Source organism: Sinocyclocheilus anshuiensis, unplaced genomic scaffold (assembly GCF_001515605.1).
Source record: "Sinocyclocheilus anshuiensis isolate Anshui unplaced genomic scaffold, SAMN03320099.WGS_v1.1 scaffold213, whole genome shotgun sequence".
Lineage (NCBI taxonomy): Eukaryota > Metazoa > Chordata > Actinopteri > Cypriniformes > Cyprinidae > Sinocyclocheilus > Sinocyclocheilus anshuiensis.
Window position 1 is genome coordinate 1,011,203 of NW_015540860.1, and position 23,197 is coordinate 1,034,399.

Sequence of the window (23,197 nt, forward strand, 5' to 3'; positions counted from 1 at the left end):
ACTAGAAAATTATGGTTACATGTAATTATGCATCATTTACTGGTTTTACTATAGTATATACATGAGATACGAGTAATAAGAACATTGTAAAATAAAGTGTTACTTAAGATTTTTCCGTACTGTATCATCCAGTGCACTATTGTATAACAGTAAAGTGTGATACAGCTTTTGTACACTATGCTGCGCTGTTTGCGCCCTCCTCACTAAAACCATGGGAAAATTGCCAGTGTGATTTCTTGGCAGCCTTGTAATGTGATTTTGGGGCCATTATCCATATTGCTGTATCAGTTGTAACTTTAACACTCCCTTCTCCCTTTGACAGATAATGGTAATATGGGCAAGTAGACAGACTTTTTTTCTCCGCTTGCCTCTCCTCTTACATTGCTTCAGCGTCCTGCACACATTCTCTCTCTCTCTTCCTCTCTGAAGTGGGATAGTGTTCAGCCCGGGTGGTAATTAGGTCATAAGCCATCTCTGACTCACTCAATGTCTCATCCATCGCCTTTCACACTTACCTAATCATCTGACATCCCCATGAGTGTCTCCATGAGCTCTTGCCTTCTTGTTTCTCCTCCGGTCTTCCATTCAGTTTCCTGATCTTCTCCGCACGGCTCTTGTAAATGTTCTCACCATCTCCTGATCCTTCCTAACTCACACCGCGTGTTACTCCTGCATCATGAGTCCTGGTCTTCAACGGTCGGACGAAAAGACAAACCGCTCTATCGATGGAAGCTCGGACCACAGTTTTGGAAGGTGTGCTGAGGCGCAGGGGGCACCACCACTGAAAAATTACATTTTTTTGACTATTTTCACTTGCTTTTGTCCGGCATGGCCTATTAACATTGTGGCGTTGGTTTTTTCTCTAATGGTGAGTAGAAAAGACTATTGTTTTTTTTATATTATGGAGTGTATCTACCTGGACAGTTGCATGTTCGTATGCTGCTTTTTTTAAAAGAATAGTTCACTCAAAAATGAAAATTCTGTCATAATTTGTGGAACAATAAAAAGATATTTTGAGAATTTTTCTGTCCACACAATGGAAGTCAATGATGACCAAAACTGTTTAGTTGCCAACATTCTTCAAAATATCTTCTTTTGTGTTTCACAGAAGAAAGAAAGTTACATAGTACAGGTTTGCAATGACTTGAGAGTAAACAATGGCAGAATTTTCATTTTTGGGTGAACTATCCTTTTAAATCACATTTGTTAACTGAGGATATAGATCATAATGTACAGTTTCTATTTGGTCTTATCTGGTGTTTTTCTGAAGAGTTGTTTTTGTGTGTTTATAGTTTTGCACTTGGCAGAGTGTTATACATGCGGCTTTGAAATCTGACTAAACCTAATGTTCTTATGGTCCAGATAGACATATAAGTGTTATAAATAGACCGGCCTCAAGTATCTGTGCAGTTCACTTTTGTAGCACTCCCACACTTGCAAGCAAGACAGCATACACTCTCACACACACACCCTTTCCCCTGCTCAAACATTCACACGGCAGCCTGCAGACGTGCTCATTTGCACAAGGCACGTGAAAGGTGGATACTGTGATGATGAACTTTCTCAGGCTGTTGTTCTCTATACTGTAGATGAACAGGAAGGTTTTTTCAGTGGTTTTCTACCTGACTTTTCACACCTTGACCTCAGAACGAGAGACACAGTCTTACACTCTGGCCACTAACATGTAATTCACTTTCTTTTTAATGTCAATTAAAAAGAAAGTTACTTTTGCTATGAATTTAATATATATTAAAAAGCAATTTTTCTCTTTTTTTTTTGTCTTACGGCCATGACCCCATCAATACGACTCAACATTAATACTATATATTATATACATCATGTATTAATTGTAAATGTTGAGGCTGTAACGCTCGCCTAAATCAGACACGAGAATAGAACCGTGTTTTATTTGCGAGCATTACAAGGCAAATACCTGAGGCCTGTGTATTATTGAAGTCACTAATATTATTAATTTTATAATTAATATTAATGTATAGTACACTTAAATAATTGTGGGTAAATAATTGTAAATGATAAATAAAAAAGCATTTTAAAATACTTGTTTTTTTAGCATAGAAAATTATATAAATAGTGTATATATAATATTTAAATAATTGTATAAAATATATATAAAATAATTATTAAATTAAAGCTATTTCAAAATAAATAATTTTATACCATATTATTTTTATAATTTAAATGCATTATAAATGTGTACACACATTTAAATGATTTTTTTTAAATAATATTATTTCAAGATTTTTAATCAATAATAATTGCAACTGGAAAAAAAACATTAGATTAATGCTTAGATTTTAAGTCTAATAACAACCTTAATATTTTTAAGTAATAATTTCTGCTTTACAGGTTTAAGCACTGCACCATAGGAATAAAGAATAATACATCAGTGATGTATGAATCAGGGGGTGCGGATCAAGACAAAATGGGTATAAATGTAGCATACGTTCATTTGTATATTTTTGTAAGGTACAGTGATTCATGGCATAAATGTGATTCATCCGCATCATAAAAATGAATCATTTTCTGTCATACCTTTCCCCTGCATTCAGCAATCAAATCTGTGCTATAAAAAATGCCACCAGCAGACTAGAGACAGTGGGCTCTGAATGGGGTAAAGTGCAGGGGCTTGCTGTGGAGAGCAACACCTCCAGTTTCAAGTTGACTCTACCGCTGCTACACATTAAAACTTTAGGGCTCGCTGACTACAGCAGCTGCAGACGCCACCACACCGCCTGTGAGAAACTAGAGGAGCATCACAAATCAACCCAGCTTAATGCCCTCTGACACACTGGGGGGTTTTATGCATACAGTATCATTGTCAAAAGTGGTTAACACATGATCTTTATCTTTACAAGAGCAGTGATTTGATCCTTTAAAATATTTTTTTCTCACTAAACTTCATGCTCATTCATGAAAAAAACAACTTTTTTGTAATCAGTAGGATTTACTTGAGATTTACTTCCACATTTACTTAAAATGCATAAAATATTAAAACTTTAGATATTTCATTTGTTTTATTTCATGTTTCATGTTTTAGGCATACATCTGACAACATGTAGTGATGTTTACCACTAATAAAGAGTTTAGACCACCTGCTTTGTCTCAAATGTTATCAAAACCTGACAATTCTGGTTTTAATATGCGAATCAGTTTAGTGAAGTCAGATGATCTTTGTCATCCCAGTAAATGTGATTTAGTGTGAGTGGGCTGTATGTCCAAGTCTAAGTTTGCTGTCTGATCTTATTAAGAGAGACGGAATGAGGCTGGCATCTTCACTATGCCCCTCATTGCTGTCTGCTTTATGGGCCACCTATACTGAGGTCTAGTTTTTACTTGGAGACCTGTCACTGATGTTGCTATCCAAATATGCTACAAATGTATTTTTACAATAAGCATACTTTCTGTATTGCTTCATTTAAATTAATGCCTTTGAGTTTTTCCATCCTCAAATTATTTTGTGAAATTGTGTCGTCACGGTTATGATTTCTCTCTCATTCAGTCTCAAAGCAGTTATGATGCAGAAGACTATGAAGGAGCTCAGCGGTTGGGGAGAAAGGCTCTTCACATGGGAATTGCTTCCTTAGTCATTGGCCTTGTGATCATAATGATCTTCTCTGTTGTACACTTCACCACGGTACTCATTTGCACAAAGCTGTCTTGAATATATTATAAATATGGTTTGTTTAAAGAATAGTTCACGTAAAAATGAAAATTCAGTCATTATTCACTCGCCAAACCCGTATGAACTTTTGGAGAAAATCCTAGCCACTGTTTTCAGTATAATGACAGTGAAGGACTGGCCAAAAATACAAAAAACACCATAAAAGTATTCTAAAAGTAGTTCTTGTGACTCATGCGCTTGCGCTATATTTCAAGTTTTCTGAAATTACACGGTAGCTTTATATGAGAAACAGACTGAAATTTAACTCATTAATCACTGAACGTCTTGGAGTAATCATTAAAGAAGCAGCAATGCTTAATTTGTGAACACAGTTTTCCTTTAAGTTGAATCTTCTATATGAATAAAAATATTCTACTCACAAAATCAGTGTAAATAGTTTGATAACAAATTAGACTGATCTGTTTTTTTAAAGTCACTCACTGACTTGATGGTCCGATTGCAGTGGTTAAAATTCAACTGGAGGAGAAGATTATCAGTGAACTTAAATTTCAGTCTGTTCATCACATAAAGCCTTTATGTGGCTTCAGATAACTACAAGAGACGTACGTGCTTTAGGGAGCATTTTAATCTTTTTTGAGACTTGAAAACTCCTATTCCTATTTATTCACCAGATTTTCTCTTTTTCTTTTTCACAAGGGAAAACTGTGTTTGGAACAACTTGAGGATTAATTTTTCTGTGAACTATTCCTTTATGTACATTGTTGTCTTACTCGCATATCCTATTAAGTAACATGATTTATTCATTGTGTTCTCATTTAGTAAGAATCTTTCTTTTTTACTTTTTTTATATCAACTAAACAGAATGCAATCTGATCATGGAGAAACCAGTTCGACAGGAAGACTACACTGTAAATTGGTGGCGATCAGTTCCAGTTAATGCAGGAGGACACTGTGAGCTACACCCAGAACGTGGTTTCACTGTGGTGGCACCATGAGCTTGAACCATCCCGGGTTTATAAGTAATCAATATTTTCAAATGGAATGTATAAGTGGGTCTGATTTGCTCAAAGCATGGCCAAGAATCCGAACTACAGGAAATCTTACACTAAAAGTAATTTAATACAGCATCTCAGAATGATGTTGTTTATTTCCGCAGGCAGTACAACTGCATTTGTATGTCTGTATTTGCTGAGTATGATGGCACATCAAATATTGTAAATGTGTAGTTTAGAGGTGTACATTGTATTTGTCCTGAAGCATACTAAAAGGATGCTTGAACCCAAATAGCTGATGCTTTTACAGAACACAAACCAGTGTATGTTTTTGGATGAATGTAAAATTACAAGAAGTATGATCATTTTTTATGAATATGAATAAATGTGCAATGTATGTAACGACTCAATACACTAAATGCACAAGTGTCTGTAACAGTTATATAATGGATTATAGCGGCACTAGACACTCCATCTCCAACTTTACACCCAATGCAATCTGCAGCGCTTGGAGTATCCTGTATTTTGATATGTAATATTATAGCCAGCTAAGGTTAAATATAGCTAAATCTGTCTCAAGTCTTGGCAATCACAGCAAACAAGCTAAATATGCAATGGTAGTATTTACTTTAAGTGTTTCATTGACAAGTTTTCAGTGTACTTCAATGTACCGGTGATTATAGTAATAGTAATCCGTGTGTCACTACCATCAATCTCACTTGAGTTACTAACTAATGTTTTTCCAAGATGTACTGGTGGTCCGTCTCACTACTGTTGCCACCCATGTCTGTGTTTATTGAAGTGTGCTTCGCGGATACAGTTCCACCTATCCCAGTACCTCATTGCCAGTCATGTCATGACACTGCGAAACTGAACAGCCGTGAGAATGTTGCAAGCTTTTGATGAACATGCGTGTGGACACTCAAACACAGCTGGCTCACTCCATCACAGGACACACCCACTGGCACAGCCCCTAAAAAAAATAATAATAATAAATTTAAATGAAATAACTATGAAATATAAAATTAGCATTACTTTAAAATATTTAAAAAATACTAATAAAATATTTTAAATAAAATATTAAAAACAATATGTGCTGTTTGAACTCAAATAATTCCTTTATTATCTTAAACAGGCTAAACCACATTTCATATAATACTTAAATAAAGCTGATGGTAAGTGGTCTACATTTGATTACTATAATAAACTCATACATAACATTAAAAATGTTTCTATTAGTGTAACAATCCGTAGGTACGTCAAAACTGCACTTTTTACGCAGTTTGTGAATAACTAGCAGATTACACTGTATTAATTTGTAGCAAACGAATATGTGAATAATATACATTTATAGGTTTGAGACGGAGCAAAAAAACACCGTGTTACAGAAGTAGCAAAATGTGTTACAACGCACCCCGTCTTCCACCGGTTTAACTTTATGCAGAGCTCGCTGCAGTCGCTGGTCCCCTGCTCGCTTTCCCCTGTCCCGAACAGCAGGCGGAAGAGGTGTGCTTAACATTTAACCTTTTTGTGAGGCAATGTGAAAATGGCGTTATGAAAAGTAACATAGTCGCGGGCTACAGGCAAATAAAGTTTTCAGAGGTAAGATATTTATTCATGAGGGAAATCACCACAGTCCGAGATGAAACGGAGATACGCTGTGGTCGTGTCTGTAGGCGAGACTTGCACGCAAGAACAGGAACAAAGAAAATGTCAAAATACGACCAAAGAAACAACATCCCAGTTTTTACTTCCTTGGTATTTCTAGGTTAGCCTATTCAACCGTTGAATCGGCTGCGTAACTCCAAACTGATAAAACTGTACAAAAACGCCGTGTAGGTATAAAATACGTTTAGGTGATTTCCAAAACAATATAAACAGCGGTCAAAGGTTAGGTTACTTCTTTTATCGCTAGTATTGTTAGTGAACCGTGTGCGTATTTTAACAACGGTTTTTTTTTTTAAGGAATTATACATCTGTCAAATTACTTAATGTAAATATAAAGGTAGTTTTCGGCTGCAATCTGCAGTTCGTCTTGTGGAACGCAAACTGTTCTTTGGCGCCTGCCGCGCCTCTAGCACATTTTGGCTAAAGGTCGATTAAGTTATCTGAAAAAGCAAAATAGTAAGGGTTTTGCCATATTTGTCGTATGTGATAAGTAAATCTTTAATAAGTTGAAAATAATGACATTATTTTTCTTGTTGTCGACTTAACATCCGATACTATTCGCGAGCATCCGTATGGTTGTTATGGTTACCAGATGAACACTACTTACGTAGGTCGCTTCCGTCTCTTTTGAAATCAATAATTATTAATAATATAAACAAATATAAGTAACTGTTATAGTTACTTAAACTTTGGAAACTCCCGTACTTTAGAAATTCGTGTAGGAAAAGAACATTATTACGATATATTAAACATTAAAGGCAGGGCTGGACTGGGACAAAAAATCGGCCCTGGCATTTTTTGGTCTAGGCGGCCCATGATAGGGAAAAGTCACCCAAAAATGTGTCATCATTTACTCACCCTCGGGTTCTTTCAAACTGTATGAGTTTCTTTCTTCTACTGATCACAAAAGAAGATATTTTTCAAGAACATTGGTGACCAAACATTTGACAATAACCATTGACTTTAATAGTATTTTTTTCCATACTATGCTAGTCAATGGCTACCGTCAACTGTTTGGTGACCAATTAACATTAGTAAAAATATCTTCTTTTGTATTTAACAGAAGAAAGAAACTCATACATTTTTGGAGTAACTTGAGGGTGAGTAAATGATGACAGAATTGTAATTTTTAGGTTGACTATCTCTTTAAAAATTAACTTTTAAGACCCCAAGTGAATAGTGTTTACATACTTTTGAGTGAGATGAATTGTGAAGAAAGCTCTTGTTCAAAATTGGAAGTCTCATTAAAATGCATGTAAATAAGCAGCAGCATGGGCAACACCAGCAGTGAGAGAAGTGGAGCGGAGAAGACACAAAGGCGAGAGAGCCGTGGTAGCAAAGATGGCACTCGACCCAAAATCCTAATGGACAGTGCGGAGGACGGAGACATCTTCCAAACAGATGACGCCAAGGTGGTATAGTTACAGTGAAACATTAACCTTGAAAATATGTTCCTCAAGTCATTTATTGCAGCAGTATCTGACTGCTCTGCTTCTATTAGCTGTACACACCTCATCCATCTTTCTCTCTGTCTTACTAGGAGTTTCTAGCCTGGCAACAAGATCAGGAATCAGATACTAAAGCCCCGCCAGAGGAAAGGCCCACTGTGTTCCGCTGGAACGGTCCAGGGAAAGAGATCTACTTGTCTGGCTCCTTCAACAACTGGTCCAGCAAAATCCCCTTGACTAAAAGGTGAGTGCTGACAGATCATTAGCATGACATGGTAGACTATGTTAGCACAAGAAACACAGCAGGAGGTATTTGCATCATCTTAAAAATTATAGCACTAAACGTTCTACAAGGTGCTGCAAGTCAGCTTGTCCTCGATAGTGGGTCTGTTCAGATAGACTCAAAGGACAGCAGGGGAAAATGAGAAGCTAAATTCAAATAGTAAAATGCATTTGAAGGAGTAATCCATATTTAAAGGGGTCATATGATGCTTTTTTAAAGATCATTATTTTGTGTATTTGGTGTAACAGAATATGGCTCAACTGACAGCTTTTGTGGCGCAAGGTTGATTTGCACAAACATGAATTTCAATGAGACATCGTAATGCCTAAAACCACAAACCATAAAAAGATGAGAAAGAAAAGAAAATAATTAATGTACACTGCTGTTCAAAACTTTAGGGACAATTTTTAAAAAAATTAATTAATACTTTTATTCAGGAAGGAGACAATAAAAGTATCAAACATGACAATAAAGACTTTTACATTCAAAAAATTTCTATTAGAAATAAATGCTGTTCTTTTAAACTTTGTATTCATCAAGGAATGCTGACAAAAAATCATGGTTTCCACAAAAATATGAAGCAGCACAACTGTTTTCAACACTGATAATGATAAAAAAATGTTTATTGAGCAGCAAATCAGCATATTAGAATCATTTCAGAAGGATCATGTGACACTGAAGGCCGGAGTAATGGCTGTATTAATAATATATATTAAAACGGAAAAAGTTCACAATATTACAAAATCTCACAATATTAGCTTTTACTGTATTTTTTGATCAAATAAATGCAACCTTAGTGAGCATAATAGACTTTCAAACCCATTATAGAAAATCGTACAGATTACAAACTTTTGAACAGTAGTTCAAATAAAAATATATTTCTTCACATTTCTGCTTTTAAATTCTCTCTTTTAAATTCTCTCTCACAAACTAACTTTGTGCCACAAATGCTGTTGATTGAGCTGAACTCGCAACAAATCCAGATTTTTCCTTCAACTACGTTATTGTACATAATTGTCTAGCGTCACACATTTCAAAAGTGAACAGAAAACACTTCATTATGTTAATGTAGCATTAGGACACTCTATCTCTCTGGTACTGCACTTTTGGCCACTTTTTTAATCACTAAAACTAATAAATTAAGGCAGCACTTGCTGTGCTTTTACATGCTCAACACTAGGAGTCAGTGTGCACTTACAAGAAACTGGAAAAAAACAATAGAGGACATGGTGATCTCATGCTGAAAGCAAAAAGGCATCTTCCAGAATGTGCCTCCTTTTCATTCACTGTCATCATGAGTAGAAAGAGAAAAGAATCGTCCACTTGCTTTTCCTTACTGTTTTGTTCTATATCTCCTTTTAACAGTCATAATAATTTTGTGGCCATAATTGACCTGCCAGAAGGCGAGCACCAGTATAAGTTCTATGTGGACGGACACTGGATATTAGATCCCAAAGAGGTGGGAAAGAGTTTCTTATAGTGTTTGATTATCTGATAATCCTCTGTTCTTGCATTATGTTTAATTAATTCTATTTTCTTCTAGCCTGTTGTGACTAATAAGTCAGGTGTGATGAATAATGTCATTAAAGTGAGGAAAACAGACTTTGAGGTTTTTGATGCACTGAAGACAGACTCTGAGAAATGTGCCGACATGTCAGGTAAGTATAAATCTATTCACTGTTAAGCAATTGAAATATGCTACAGGCTCTGATCTTCTGCTTTTTTCTGTCAGACTTATCCAGCTCCCCACCTGGACCGTACCATCAGGATCCCTACTCAACCAAATCAGAAGACAGACTGCGCTCTCCTCCCATACTCCCACCACACCTGCTGCAGGTGCTCCTCAACAAAGACACTGGAATCTCTGTAAGTACTGCTCTGCTACATCCAGAACATAAACTTGATCACCCAATGACAGCAGCTGCTCACTGTTTTTTTTAAAGAAGTCTCTTATGTGCACCAAGGCTGCACTTATTTGATAAAAAATACAGAAAAAAACAGCAATATTGTGAAATATTATTACAATTTAAAATAACTGTTTTCTGTTTTAATATACTTTAAAATAAAATGTATTCCTGTGATGCAAAGCTGAATTTTCATCAGACATTACTCCAGTCTTCAGTGTCACACGATCCTTCAGAAATCATTCTAATATGCTGATTTATTATCAATGCTGGAAACTGCTGTGCTGCTTAATATTTTTGGAACCTGTGACACTTTTCAGGATTCTTTGATGTATTGAAAATTAAAAGGAACAGCATTTTTTTCAAAATAGAAATCTTTTCTAACAATATAAATCTTTACAATCACTTTTTATTAATTTAACATCCTTTCTGAATAAATATATTAATTTATATCAATAAAAAGAAATAAAAAAATACTGACCCCAAACTTTTGAAAGGTTAATTAAATAAATGCTGTTCTTTTTTATTTATCAAACAATACTGAAAAAAGTATCACAGGTTCCAAATAAATATATATATATATAACAACACTACTCTTTCCAACATTGATAATAAATCAGCATATTAGAATGATTTCTGAAGACTGGAGTAATGGCTGATGAAAATTCAGTTTTGGATCACAGAAAAAAAGTTAAGTATATTATAATAGAAAAACATTATTTTATATTGCAATAATATTTCACAATATAACTTTTTCAAATAAATGTAGGTTTTTCTTAAGCACAAAATCGCATGGCAAAGCATATGGAAAAATTACTAAAACTTGAACAAAAATGTTAAAGTTTTAGTAATTTTAGAAAAGTAATCTAAAAAGTGCATTCATAATATTAAATAAATAATGTAATAGTATTTAAAAGAAATAGAAAATTAACAATGGTGTATATTTTTGTTGTTTTGGTTATTTATTTAGCTAGCTAGCTTTCTGGAACATTCAACTATTTCCATTACCTAAACACTTCATTTGGGTTTTCTTACACACATGAAATCTGATGGAAAGCGATCAAGTGATTTGAGAGGAGGTCGATTCTTTGTAAATACAGTGTTGCAGTTAAAGCGATTCCTTTTTGGGCTTAAAGAGATAAGAAAAGATAAAGAGCCTATGGTTGGAAATTGCTGAGTGTGGGCAATTTTAGAAAGCAGAGACTTTCCCTAACATGTTCCCATGTCTACTTTTAACAGTGTGACCCAACCCTGCTGCCTGAACCAAACCATGTGATGCTCAACCACCTGTACGCCCTTTCCATCAAGGTCTGGCAGCAAACTCCACACACACTTTAGAAGAGACTCATAGAAGAAATTATCTAATAATGTCCACACCCTCAGTGATAGTTCACCCAAAAATGAACCTTTTGTTATTTAATAACGCTAATTTCAGTCAAAATCTGTGACACGTTTATTTTTCTTCAGTGCAACACAAAAGTAGATGTTGCTGTCCAAAAATAGCAAAAGCACCATAAAAGTATCATTACTTTAGTAGATACGAGTGAGTAATGAGTTATTGAGTAAATTAGTTATTATTTTCAGGTGAACTATCCCTTTAATCATTTTTATTTTGCATATGGTAGAGGTGACCAGCATTTTCAGTTGATATCACTGATGTGCATCTGTTTGCTCTCCTCACACAGGATGGCGTGATGGTTCTTAGTGCGACACACCGCTACAAAAAGAAGTATGTGACCACACTGCTGTACAAGCCTATATGATCTCAATCCACCAACACTATTCTCTCTGGTTTCTGCCTTATACTACTAAATGTTATTCATCGAAGAAAGGGACCATACCTATCAAACGTCACCAAACGCATGCGTCTCTGTGAGTTTATATTTGTGTGTTTCTGAATGTCAGCGTCCGATCCATAAACCAATATTTACAATGTTTGCACAAATAATGTAATGCGTTTGCCAAATGTAAAAATATCAGCTTGCAGACGTGTTTTGTATGTGGCTTTTCAGTTTATGAATTTCAAAATACTCCTTGATCATTCAAAGGACATCTGTGATGTCTGTTTTCGTCTTTTCTTAGAGATCTTGATTCCTGGGATGTTACTAAAAGACATTTGACATTTAATGTGAACATTCCCATTACGTTCCTCTGGATTTAGAAAATCTGCAAATAAAATGATAACTGTTGATGAATGGACCATTGTGCTAATAAAATGCGCACTAAAATATTATTTGTGTATTGTTTGTTTACATGAAGCAATCACACACTGATAGCGTATTTTGTTGGATAATCTATACTTTTTAAATGTTCTGCTGCTTTCATAGGCTTTAATATGAGCACTACATATCTGTCTATATGGGTATCATGCATTATGTTTATGTTTTTCTCAATGCAAGGTTTTCTTTGTCACATTTTGCACAGAGGTAATTGAATGTTCTCTTGTAGATAACGATGGTTTCTGTAAGCTAGTCTATATTATCGAAATCCCTACACAGTTATCATGGCAACTGTTTTGGTCATTAGGGTTGGCTGAGACAGTTGTGAGTGTGTGTGTGTGTGTTTTTTTTTTGATGTAACCAGGCGACAGTGTTGAAAGTCCTGCTAAACTGAGTTAAATAATTGTGGTGTTTTTAGTTTGCAGGAAATCTCTGATCTGCAACACCCCAGCCTGGCATGAGCCTTGAAAACAAGCTTATCAAAGTTAGTGTGATACTGTTTCGTAATTTGGAATCCATCCTAAAAGATCACACAGGAAAGATTTTAAAGAGTTTCACCAAAACAAAAAACTAGATCTAAGATTGTTATGATTTAACATTACACAATACAAAACTGATTGACATTGAAGATTCTTATTTGATCTCAGTAGGATCCTTTGCCATTATGGTACAAATTCCAATAGGACTGTCAAGCGGGAAAAAAAATCTAAATACGTTATGAATGCATTTAAATTCAGCTTAACAGCTGATAACAGTTTCAATGTAATCTTGGTTTTTATACCAAAAGTGGAGCATATGGGCAGAGAAAGGAAAATGCCACCTGTTACTTAAAAGACTTGGCAAAATCGGCTGATAAATTTACTAGCAACTTGCTTTAAAGGGGTCATATGATGTTGCTAAAAAGAACATTATTTTGTGTATTTGGTGTAATGAAATGTGTTTATGCGGTCAGACTGTGAGTCAGAACAGCCGGTGTACCAATGAAACATGCTACCTATCAGATTGTGCTACCCAAAATATATTTCCATTGTTTTAAGGGTAAGTTTAGGGTAAGGGTAGATATGGACGGGTAGGTTTAGGGTAGGGGTAGGTATGGACATTAAAAAAGCCTCAAACCACATGAATAAGATGCTGGTAGCACAATCTGATAGGTAGCATTTTTCGCTATCGATTTGTGCTACCTATCTTTTTAATGGGCGGTAGCACAATCTGAGCGGGTAGCACAAATCAGCAACAACAATAAAGTTACGCCTTCTTTCTTTGCGTGAACATTTGGGCAGTGTTATGCAAATCTTCCCACACAGTGACGTAGACATGTGGGGGCGTGTTTAAACAAGGCGTTTTAGGAGGGCGTGGACGAATCTTCACTTTTATAAAGGATATCTCTTTGGGTTTGAGACTTTAGTCTTTGCAACTTTAGGGATCTTATCTATGCACAAACAGCTTGTAACACTCCAAAGAGAAAGGAAAACTTGAAATCGCATCATATGACCCCCTTTAATCTCTCTTATTTTGAGATGTGAAGTTCAGTTAAAGTCTTTTTTCTCTGTCATAAAGGTATGTGACAGGTTTCATGAACAATGCAAAGTATGTAATGCACCAAACTAGTCGACAGACTGGTTGACTTAAATAACAAGCTGCTCACATGTACAAATAATTTTTAAAAAATCCTGTCTACAAAAGGAAGACTGTCAATTAGAGAAGAGACAGTGATATGGTGCAAGTCATAGTGATTGGCATAGCGCTTTATCTCGCTATAGTAGAACTACTGCATTGGAAAATTACAGCGTTTATTGCTTAAATCATTTAGCCAGAAAGGAAGCCTTTGGATATTGGAGGTAAGATAGTGAAATAGTCATTGTTATATTGACTTTATATTTTCTTTATTATATTGACTTTTCCATTACGAACATTATGATTAAATGGTAGCATGCAAAGGTGTCGCATAATATAGTCAGAAATACATCTGCGCTGTTATTGAGAGTAATGCACTGTCTACAGTAAGATCATAAGCTACAATTATCCCACATATTATTTTAGTCATTTATAATAAATGAAATTAAGTTAAGGAAAGAGTGTTGTTAACTGTGACTGAAAAGGAATTTAAGCCCTTTTAGAATTTATACAACCTTGCTCTCTATATGGCTATATTTGGATTACATAACAGATAGACATACACTATTTATAAATAGATAAAATATACAGTAAATGGAGCAGTAGTGTAAAGTATGTATTTGTTTAAAGCAGGTTGAATATTCATTCTCCTGGAGTCTTAATCTGTGTTTTGCATCATTTAGCTTAGGTAGTATGTCTCATGAGAATTGTTATGTCACAGTGTTTTACTGCATCAAGAGAAAAGTGTGTTTTAGTTGACATGTGAAGCCACACCCAACCAGCCTCAGTTCTCCAACATGCCTTTATTTATTCAGAAGACACTTATACACGATGCCAAGTGAGGAATTAAACTATACAGCACAAGCATTGTGCCCAAGAAGATTTGTGCCTATAGTTAGAGGTAAAAGGTTGTAAGGGATGTGAAGTTTAGAACAATGCTGCGCAACACAGCTTGTAAAAATAGAGTTTGGGTTGGTATATTTAAATTTTCATGTAATGTTTAAAAAATGACACTATTTTATCCAAAGCAATATGCACATTCTCTCAACTGATCTCAATGGCCTTTTTGAACATGGTTAAGCTCCAGGATCTCAGACAGGAGACAAAAAGCTGCTGCAAATTTCTAATCTCTGAGAAATCTCTTTTTTCCCCAATGTGTGAGAAAACAACAGTAAAATTAATAGATCTACAATAATATATACACTATGAAGTTATTTGCTTCTTGCAGTGGCATGGCTGTCTGTCTCACACTCTTGATCCTTACTGTGACTCTGCCAACATGTAAGTATTGTTAACCTTCTTAACAATGACATGCTGATTCATTACAACTTTTTCTAATTTCATGTGAACTGATTTAAACAAAATTGACACATTTGATCAATATAATGCATAATTGCTGAAAAAAGTATTAAACCTTACAGACCCCAAACTTTTGAATGGTAGTGTAAATAATGCAACATTCTAACACGCTAGCAGTTTGTTCCTGTCAGTAGATTTGCTTTATTACTCAAACTGATTCAAAACCACATTTAGCACTTGAGTTTACCAGTAATATCTTCTCTGTAGCTCATCTGAACAGCATTAAAAACTTGCTGCAGTTCGAGGACATGATTAAGTGCACAGTACCGGACAGTACACCTCTGCTGGACTTTGCAGACTATGGCTGCTTTTGCGGTTTAGGTGGTACAGGGACGCCTGTTGACCAGCTCGACCAGTTAGTGTATTATATTATATTCAGTGAGAATGTGTTAGTGTTTATTACACAGTATTTATTCTGAGTAATTGTGTATTATTAATGCTCTTTCATTATTAATGCTCTTTCTCTAATGACCTGGTAGGTGTTGTTTTACCCATGATGCCTGCTATGGCACAGCAAAGACCCTTCAGTCCTGCTCATCAGTGTTTGACAATCCCTACACAAACACATATGACTACAAGTGTGATGAGAATACCAAAACGGCCACGTGTCTGGGTGAGTGAAAATGCGGGGATGCCAACATGAAGAAAAATATATATATCAGCGACATCACATGTAACATTTACACACATTAAAAAAAAAAAAAACTTACAAAAAAAAAGTATATTTTTTTCTCTGCTATCAGAACTTTTTTCAAGACAAGCCACAGCTGAATTAGCCTAACTGTTGCGCGTCTGCGAACAAGTGGCATTTATTTTCCGAATGAATCAATGTTGCTGAACGAATCGGTTGAGTGAATGAATCAATGATTCACTCAAAATTCCTGACTGAACCAGTGTTGTTGAACGAATCGGTTGAGTGAATGAATCAATGATTCACTCAAAATTCCTGACTGAACCAGTGTTGTTGAACGAATCGGTTGAGTGAATGAATCAATGATTCACTAAAAATTCCTGACTGAACCAGTGTTGTTGAACGAATCGGTTGAGTGAATGAATCAATGATTCACTAAAAATTCCTGACTGAACCAGTGTTGTTGAACGAATCGGTTGAGTGAATGAATCAATGATTCACTAAAAATTCCTGACTGAACCAGTGTTGTTGAACGAATCGGTTGAGTGAATGAATCAATGATTCACTAAAAATTCCTGACTGAACCAGTGTTGTTGAACGAATCGGTTGAGTGAATGAATCAATGATTCACTAAAAATTCCTGACTGAACCAGTGTTGTTGAACGAATCGGTTGAGTGAATGAATCAATGATTCACTAAAAATTCCTGACTGAACCAGTGTTGTTGAACGAATCGGTTGGTTCAATGGCTGCAGAATAACTGCAGAAAAACTTAATGAAATTCCCCACAACTAATACAAAACTGACAGTTTGTTTGAAACAAACAGACATACAACCAATGGAACACAATTAACTGTTGTATAAGTTAACTTTATATAATATAATTCTGAGCATTTTGAGCATCAAAATATAATTCGGAGCATTTTTAAAGAGTACAGAAAAATATACTGCAAACTATAAATCTTTCAGACAAATTACTGCATGTTAACTACTTACTATATGGTTAGGATTAGGGCTACTTGCATGTAATTATGCATAATTTGTTGTTATTATAATAGTAAGTACATGTAACATGTGTAACAAGGATACCATGAAATAAAGTGAAATAAAGTGAAAATGTGTACTTTTGAATACTGACAAGCATTTATGGTAAAGTATGTTTGAAGAGTTCATTTGCAAAAACAGATAACTCTGTTTTTAACAATTTTTGAAAATCATGTTTTTTCATTGTGCATTCCAATAAATCTCAATCAAACTGCAGTTGGGTTATTTTGATTAGGTTAAAAAAATAAGAAAAAAAAATACAGCTAACTAACACTAAACACTTTATCGAATTATCTGTTTTTGCAAATAAACTATTCATTTGTAATTAGACATTTGTAATGATGAAGTTGCAGTTCAGTAAAATGTTAACTTTAATATTACTTATAACACATAAGTGTACTTTAAAACACATCACATTTTAAGTGTACATAAGTGTGTTATTACACTGTCTTTAAAGTGTACTCTGTTTGAGTACATTTAAGTGGCCTTGTGTTATATTATAGTCTTATATTATCTGCAAGTAATAGCTGAAGTGTGTATTTAATCAAATTAAACATACTCCTTTATACAACCTCTCTTTTTCTCTTTCAGACAGTAATGATGAGTGTGAAATGTTCATATGCAAGTGCGACAAGGCTGCAGCGGAGTGTTTTGCTCAATCCCCTTATAATGCCTCCAATAATCATCTGCCCTCGAGTGTTTGCAGCTCAGCTTCCAGAGACCAGCAGCTTTCTTACTGCTCTCACTGCATTCACAGTCACTCTCACACTCATATACCACAACAAAATACCCTGCAATAAGTGAAATGTGCATGCACTGAACATATCCGTGTTATTTGTTGTCATTTTGGTCATTTAAACCCTTTTGTGTGCCGACAGCTGTTTTGCATGTACTCAAGCATTTTGTAACTTTTTCCAAGCCTTATGAAATTCTCATGCTTTTTCGAGAAAACTGAATTCTTCTTTTACCAGCTGTGCAAATTGCAAACACATGCTGACGTTCCCAAAGATAAACACACACACACACACACGTTTACTTAGCTATCTAAATAGGGACATCCCATAGGCATAATGGTTTTATACTGTACAAACTGTATATTCTATTGTCCTACACCAACCCTTACAGAAAACTTTCTGCATTTGTACAATTTAAAAAAAAAAAACTTTATTTTTTTATACTAGTTAATACTTGTTTATACTAGTTATACAAATGAGGACATCCGCAAAGGGAGGTTTTTGGTGATTTTGTCAGGTTTAGCTCACTTTTGGGTACAAATTTGTCCCAAAAATATGGTTAAGTATAAGTACACATAGACAATACATAAACACACTCAACTTGGACAAAACTAACAATCTCAGCAACTTTCCTTTTGGGCGCTTGTGTGTGTGCATGCATATTTATTAACATATCTTATGTTTCTAATTCACAAAGTTAGCTTATCAATGTGCACTTCCCATCAAGGTTATATAAATAAGTTTTAGACCTATAAATAAATGGCTACTAACATTTGTTCATCTAGTCTTCACCATGAACACCTTCCTGTCTCTTATCCTGAGTGTGAGTCTGCCCACCTGTGAGTACACTTAATATACGTTCCACTATTCAGCTCCTTGTTTTATTTTATTATATTTTATTATTTATGCAAACCAAAAATGTAACTTATAGAGATATTAAATATAATTTGCTAAACAGCATTTTTTTTTGTCAGTTCAATAATTGAACTAATAACTACCTTCTGGTTTTGTTGTTCATTTATTAGATCAAATATTTTATGAGAATGCTGTAACAGAACTTAAAGGGATACTCCACCCAAACAAAATTTGTCATCATTTACCCCTTGATGTTGTTCCAAAAAAAAAAGCATTGTTTTCTGTGCAACACAGAAGAAGGTATTTTGAGCATCCATACAGTTGAATGCAGTGGGCTTCTTTTTTGTGTTTTGTAGAAGTAAGAAAGTCATACAGTTTTTTTTACAACATGAGGGTACGAAAAATGACAGAATTTTCATTTTTGTGAGTAGTATTTCTATTAAACAAGAACCTAAAGTCAGAAAGCTGTGCATGCTAAAAAGATTGTAGAGTGAAATGAGCTTTGGGAAGTGCGGAGAGTGTTGCAACACATTTTGTTTCAATGTCTGCAACTTATGTTGTTGTTTAATATTCCCATATTAAATTTAACTTATTTTGAAAACTACATCTTGTCCCTAAACTGTTTAAAAAAGAAAGAAAGTGCAGTGACTACCACGGTGGAAACATGGATGCCCATTTAAATTTTATATTTTATATGTACATTTTGTACTCTGATAATCAAATTTTAATTCTACAAATAATTAGTTTAAAATACTTAAAAGTAATTGGTCATAAAAACTAGCTGTGTTACAACAGACCTCCCTAGACTCTACAAGGTCCATGGAATACTGGATGAAGCACAAACCAGTCATATAATTGCTATACATCTCTCACAATTGCTATACATCTCGCATAAGTATTTTGTAAGGCAGATGGTGAATTAAAGATTTTACAAGATGTATGTGTGTGTGTGTGTGTGTGTGTGTGTGTGTGTGTGCGTGTGTGTGTGCATGTAAAACAAATATAAATATGTGATAAAAAATGGTTCACATGTACTGTATTCCTAAAATTTAAAGCCTGAAATTTAAAAGCATTTTTGTCTTTTTTTAGGCAGTTTGGTAAGTATAGAACAGCTGATAATTAAGAATACAGTCTGTTGTTTACATAACATTTTAATTCTATTGCATAATTAGATTGCTAATCAGTATAAGCACTGATAAACTATCACTGTTCAACAGTGGTGGCGCCTCTAGACTACCGTGCGGTGTGGCAGTTCAGGGATATGATCATCTGTACCAACCCTGATAGCTGGCCTATACTGGATTACGTAGACTATGGATGCTACTGTGGACTAGGAGGCTCAGGCACCCCGGTGGATGAACTGGACAGGTCAGATTTAACCATCAGGTTATATGCAGGGACACTGAATTAATCGGCTGAATCAGTTTTGTAAGTCACACTTCGGCCTTCTCAGGCTGAGACGTTTAGTGCATAGTTTATAAATGTTCAAATGTTGCACAAATGTATTTCTTTTTGTAGGCATTTCTCCATCAAGAAAGTGGCTACAGTTTTTGTTTCTTTTCCACAGCAGCCAAGCAACACAAATATCCTAAAACAGAATAATTATTGATAAAAATGAAGGCAACAAACTTTGAAATCATGTCCACTGTATTCTCTGTCTCTCTAGGTGCTGTGAGGTGCATGATCAGTGTTATTCTGACTCATGGCAACATGAAGACTGTTGGGGTATTTTAGACAACCCCTACACTGAAGTCTACTCATTCTCATGTGACAAAGCGGCAAAGAAAGTAACCTGCAATGGTAAGACGCTACACTCAGTAAGACTTGATTGTAAGTAAGACTAAGATTGAACTAAAGAAGTCTATCTGCAAGCTCTGTTAGTAATTGAGACCTAAACTGCATCTGGCTTGTGGCACATATTTGGACTGTTAATTTTTTTTGTTTCTTGCAGCTGACAAGAATCGCCCCTGTGAGATGTTCATCTGTGAATGTGACAGGAAAGCAGCCGAATGCTTTGCACTGGCGGGTTACAACCCAGAAAACGAGCAATATCCTAGTGAAAACTGCAAATGAACTGAAACTCAGTAAAGGTTTAGGATTGTCCCTAATGTCTCATTAAAGATAGCAATGGTATATCATGTAACAGTTTTTTTTTTGTTTATGCCAATTGATATTTAATTAATTTAGTCATTTACATTTAGTCATTTACATTTAGTCATTTAGCAGACGCTTCTATCCAAAGCGAATTCATAGCAGACACATTCTTTAATGTTATATGCAAATTAGGGCTGCACGATAAATCGCATGCGCTATTTAACGCGCATCTTGTCAGTGAACAATGGCTCTGTGTAGTTAATGCTGCTCAATGTGAAAGCCCGCAGGTGATGGAGATTTACCGCTGATTACAGAACCGGCTTTACTGATAAGATGCGCGTTAAATATCGCATGCGATTTATCGTGCAGACCTAATGCAAATTCATGCAATTAAAAATTATTAAAACATTTTAAATATTTCTGTCTTTTTTTTCCAGTAAGGATGTAAAGTTAGATATGTAGTATTATATATCAAGACTTCAGAGGATACAGTTCCTTGCACAAGTATTCACACCCCTTCAGTTTTTCACATTTTATGTTGCTGCCTTGCCTTTTTTTTCTCTCCACATCAATCTACACGCCATACATTATAATGCCAAAGCAAAAACAGGTTTTTAACATCTTTGCAAATTTATTAAAAATAAAAAACTTAAATGATTCCATTGCATAAGTATTCATACCCTTGTCTGGGACAGTTGAAATTTAGCTCAGGAGCATTCATATCACTTGTAGATGTTACTATACTTTGAGTGAAGTCAACCTGTGGCAAATTCAGTTGAATGGGTATGATTTGGAAAGGCACGTCTTAATTAAAGGTGATTTATATAAAATGCATATCAGAGCAAAATCAAGCCCCGAGTTAAAAAAAAATAATAATAATAAAACTGCCTGTAGAGCTCAGAAACAGGATTGCATCAAGCCACACATTTGGGGAAGAGCTAAAAAAAAATCTTCTGCATTGAAGGTTCACAGACGCATGTAGTCGCCATTACCATTAATGGAAGACGTTTAAAACAACAAGGACTCCTAGAGGATTCCTAGAGCTGGCCTCCTGGCCAAACTGAGCAACTGATGGAGAAGGGCTTTGGTTATAGTGGTGACCAAGAACCTGATGATCACTCTAGTTGAGCTCCATGATCATATGTGGAGATAGGAGAAACCTACAGAAGGACAAACATCACTGCAACACTCCACTGATCTGGGCTTTATGGCGGGGTGGCCTAACTCAATCTTCTCCTCAGTGATGACACATGAAAACACACTTGGAATTTGCAAAAAAGCACCTAAAGGACCCTCAGACTGTGAGAAACAAGATTATCTGGTCTGATGAACCTCAATTCCAAGCATAATGTTTGAAAGAAACCAGCTCTGCTTATCACCTGCAGATTACCATCCCAAAAGTAAAGTGTGCTGGTAGCAGCCACATGCGACAAGGACTGAGGGACTTGTTAGAGTTGAAGAAAAGCTCAGTGCACCAAAATATTGAGATAGCCTTAATGAAAACCAAGTCCAGAGCATTCAGAACCTCAGACTGGGCGGAAGGTTGACCTTCCAACAGGACAATGACCCAGTCTAAGCACACAGCAAGAGTGGCTTATAGACAACTCTGTGAATGTCCTTGAATGGCCCAGCCAGCCTGGGCTTGAACCCAATCAAATATTTCTGGAGAAACCTAAAAATGTGCATCTGCCACCATCCAACCTGACAGAGCATGAGAGGTGAAGAGGTGAGGAGAAGAATGGCAGATAATTGTCAAATGCTAATGAGCAATGCTTGTCACATCATACCCAAAAAAGACTTTAAAGACTTACAAAGGGCTGTAAAGACGCTTCAGCTTAGTACTGAGTTAAGGGTATGAACAGGGGTGGACTGGCCATCTGGACATTCTGGAGAAGTCCAGAACGGCCATCGATCCATCCAATGGCTATCGGCCGGGCTGGTTCATCATCAAAGAAAAAGTGTCAGATTAAGTGACGTTGAAGGCCGACAAAAGGGGGCGCTAATGCAATCTATTTTTGCGTATAAAAAAACGAAACTGACGTGAAGGAGAGAGGGCTCGTGATGGCAAGCAAAAGACATGAAGATAAAGGCAGTTGGGAGAAGCTAAAAGGAAAAAAAGCAAACAGTTACATCAGGTTATCTTTGCCCGCCTCTCTCACTATACACAGCATGTACCCTATAGCACTATAGTAAAATCACAGGACACCCCTAGTCCAAGCGTCCACTGCTATTTATCACTCCGCATTGTCTGGCATGAATATTCCATTTATTCATAAAGAGACAGAAGCGATTCTACAACGGGTACATTCACACACACACACAGAGACCTATGAATACTCAAATTGAAGAATTCGGTTGTTTTAGGTTTCTAGATTCTAGGTTTATGTTTATCATTGTCATATACATTTTGCATTCTGCTCTTTTTATGTAGATTTCAAGTATTTTAGTTCATACAATAATACATTTATTTCAATCATAATTTGTAATGTTTTACTGGTTATAATGAAAATTGTATTGGGTTTAATGGAAACTGTAATGGTGCCTGTTGGTCTCTACTGGTAATCGGTAACCTTCGATTCATGGCTTTTGTTAAAGCCACTAAATCCTAATGTAATATGTGCCAAAACACACTACAGGAAACTAGGGCTGTCAAAAAAAAAAATCGAATTTCGAATATTCGTCGAATTTAAAATAAAAATCCACATTCGAA

General features: G+C 35.6%; 4 protein-coding genes across 5 annotated transcripts; all 4 read left to right on the forward strand.

Annotated features, from left to right (window-relative positions):
- The first annotated feature begins 490 nt into the window (after positions 1-490).
- On the forward strand, positions 491-5,295 carry LOC107687986 (transmembrane protein 233-like). Its single transcript, XM_016485515.1, has 3 exons — positions 491-868; positions 3,521-3,655; positions 4,505-5,295. Exons 1-3 carry the CDS (start codon positions 677-679, stop codon positions 4,514-4,516), a joined length of 339 nt encoding a protein of 112 aa, XP_016341001.1. The 5' UTR covers positions 491-676; the 3' UTR covers positions 4,517-5,295.
- An 818-nt stretch (positions 5,296-6,113) lies between these two features.
- Positions 6,114-12,171, forward strand: LOC107687987 (5'-AMP-activated protein kinase subunit beta-1-like). 2 transcript variants are annotated; one of them, XM_016485517.1, is made up of 8 exons: positions 6,114-6,237; positions 7,568-7,715; positions 7,844-7,995; positions 9,400-9,493; positions 9,578-9,692; positions 9,767-9,900; positions 11,178-11,246; positions 11,624-12,171. In XM_016485517.1, exons 2-8 carry the CDS (start codon positions 7,575-7,577, stop codon positions 11,699-11,701), a joined length of 783 nt encoding a protein of 260 aa, XP_016341003.1. In that variant the 5' UTR covers positions 6,114-6,237; positions 7,568-7,574; the 3' UTR covers positions 11,702-12,171. The 2 variants fall into 2 exon arrangements, with proteins under 2 accessions (XP_016341003.1, XP_016341004.1); XM_016485518.1 differs by having other exon boundaries at positions 7,571-7,715.
- A 3,207-nt stretch (positions 12,172-15,378) lies between these two features.
- On the forward strand, positions 15,379-17,828 carry LOC107687988 (phospholipase A2-like). The gene is made up of 3 exons (XM_016485519.1): positions 15,379-15,485; positions 15,610-15,743; positions 17,396-17,828. The coding sequence occupies exons 1-3, from the start codon at positions 15,379-15,381 to the stop codon at positions 17,602-17,604; spliced, it is 450 nt and encodes a 149-aa protein (XP_016341005.1). The 3' UTR covers positions 17,605-17,828.
- A 1,557-nt stretch (positions 17,829-19,385) lies between these two features.
- On the forward strand, positions 19,386-20,724 carry LOC107687982 (phospholipase A2, minor isoenzyme-like). Its single transcript, XM_016485510.1, has 3 exons — positions 19,386-19,801; positions 20,031-20,193; positions 20,345-20,724. Exons 1-3 carry the CDS (start codon positions 19,655-19,657, stop codon positions 20,464-20,466), a joined length of 432 nt encoding a protein of 143 aa, XP_016340996.1. The 5' UTR covers positions 19,386-19,654; the 3' UTR covers positions 20,467-20,724.
- The last annotated feature ends 2,473 nt before the right edge of the window (positions 20,725-23,197 follow it).

Bases quoted from the DNA above. Each gene is read 5' to 3' on its own strand.
- LOC107687986 (XM_016485515.1), top strand. From the start codon at position 677: ATGAGTCCTGGTCTTCAACGGTCGGACGAAAAGACAAACCGCTCTATC. The intron at 869-3,520 runs GTGAGTAGAAAA...TCTCTCATTCAG, and splicing joins CGTTGGTTTTTTCTCTAATG to TCTCAAAGCAGTTATGATGC.
- LOC107687987 (XM_016485517.1), top strand. From the start codon at position 7,575: ATGGGCAACACCAGCAGTGAGAGAAGTGGAGCGGAGAAGACACAAAGG. The intron at 9,693-9,766 runs GTAAGTATAAAT...TTTTTCTGTCAG, and splicing joins GAAATGTGCCGACATGTCAG to ACTTATCCAGCTCCCCACCT. The intron at 9,901-11,177 runs GTAAGTACTGCT...TACTTTTAACAG, and splicing joins ACAAAGACACTGGAATCTCT to TGTGACCCAACCCTGCTGCC.
- LOC107687988 (XM_016485519.1), top strand. From the start codon at position 15,379: ATGATTAAGTGCACAGTACCGGACAGTACACCTCTGCTGGACTTTGCA. The intron at 15,486-15,609 runs GTTAGTGTATTA...ATGACCTGGTAG, and splicing joins CCTGTTGACCAGCTCGACCA to GTGTTGTTTTACCCATGATG. The intron at 15,744-17,395 runs GTGAGTGAAAAT...TTTCTCTTTCAG, and splicing joins CAAAACGGCCACGTGTCTGG to ACAGTAATGATGAGTGTGAA.
- LOC107687982 (XM_016485510.1), top strand. From the start codon at position 19,655: ATGATCATCTGTACCAACCCTGATAGCTGGCCTATACTGGATTACGTA. The intron at 19,802-20,030 runs TAATCGGCTGAA...AAACTTTGAAAT, and splicing joins TATATGCAGGGACACTGAAT to CATGTCCACTGTATTCTCTG. The intron at 20,194-20,344 runs GTAAGACGCTAC...TGTTTCTTGCAG, and splicing joins AAAGAAAGTAACCTGCAATG to CTGACAAGAATCGCCCCTGT.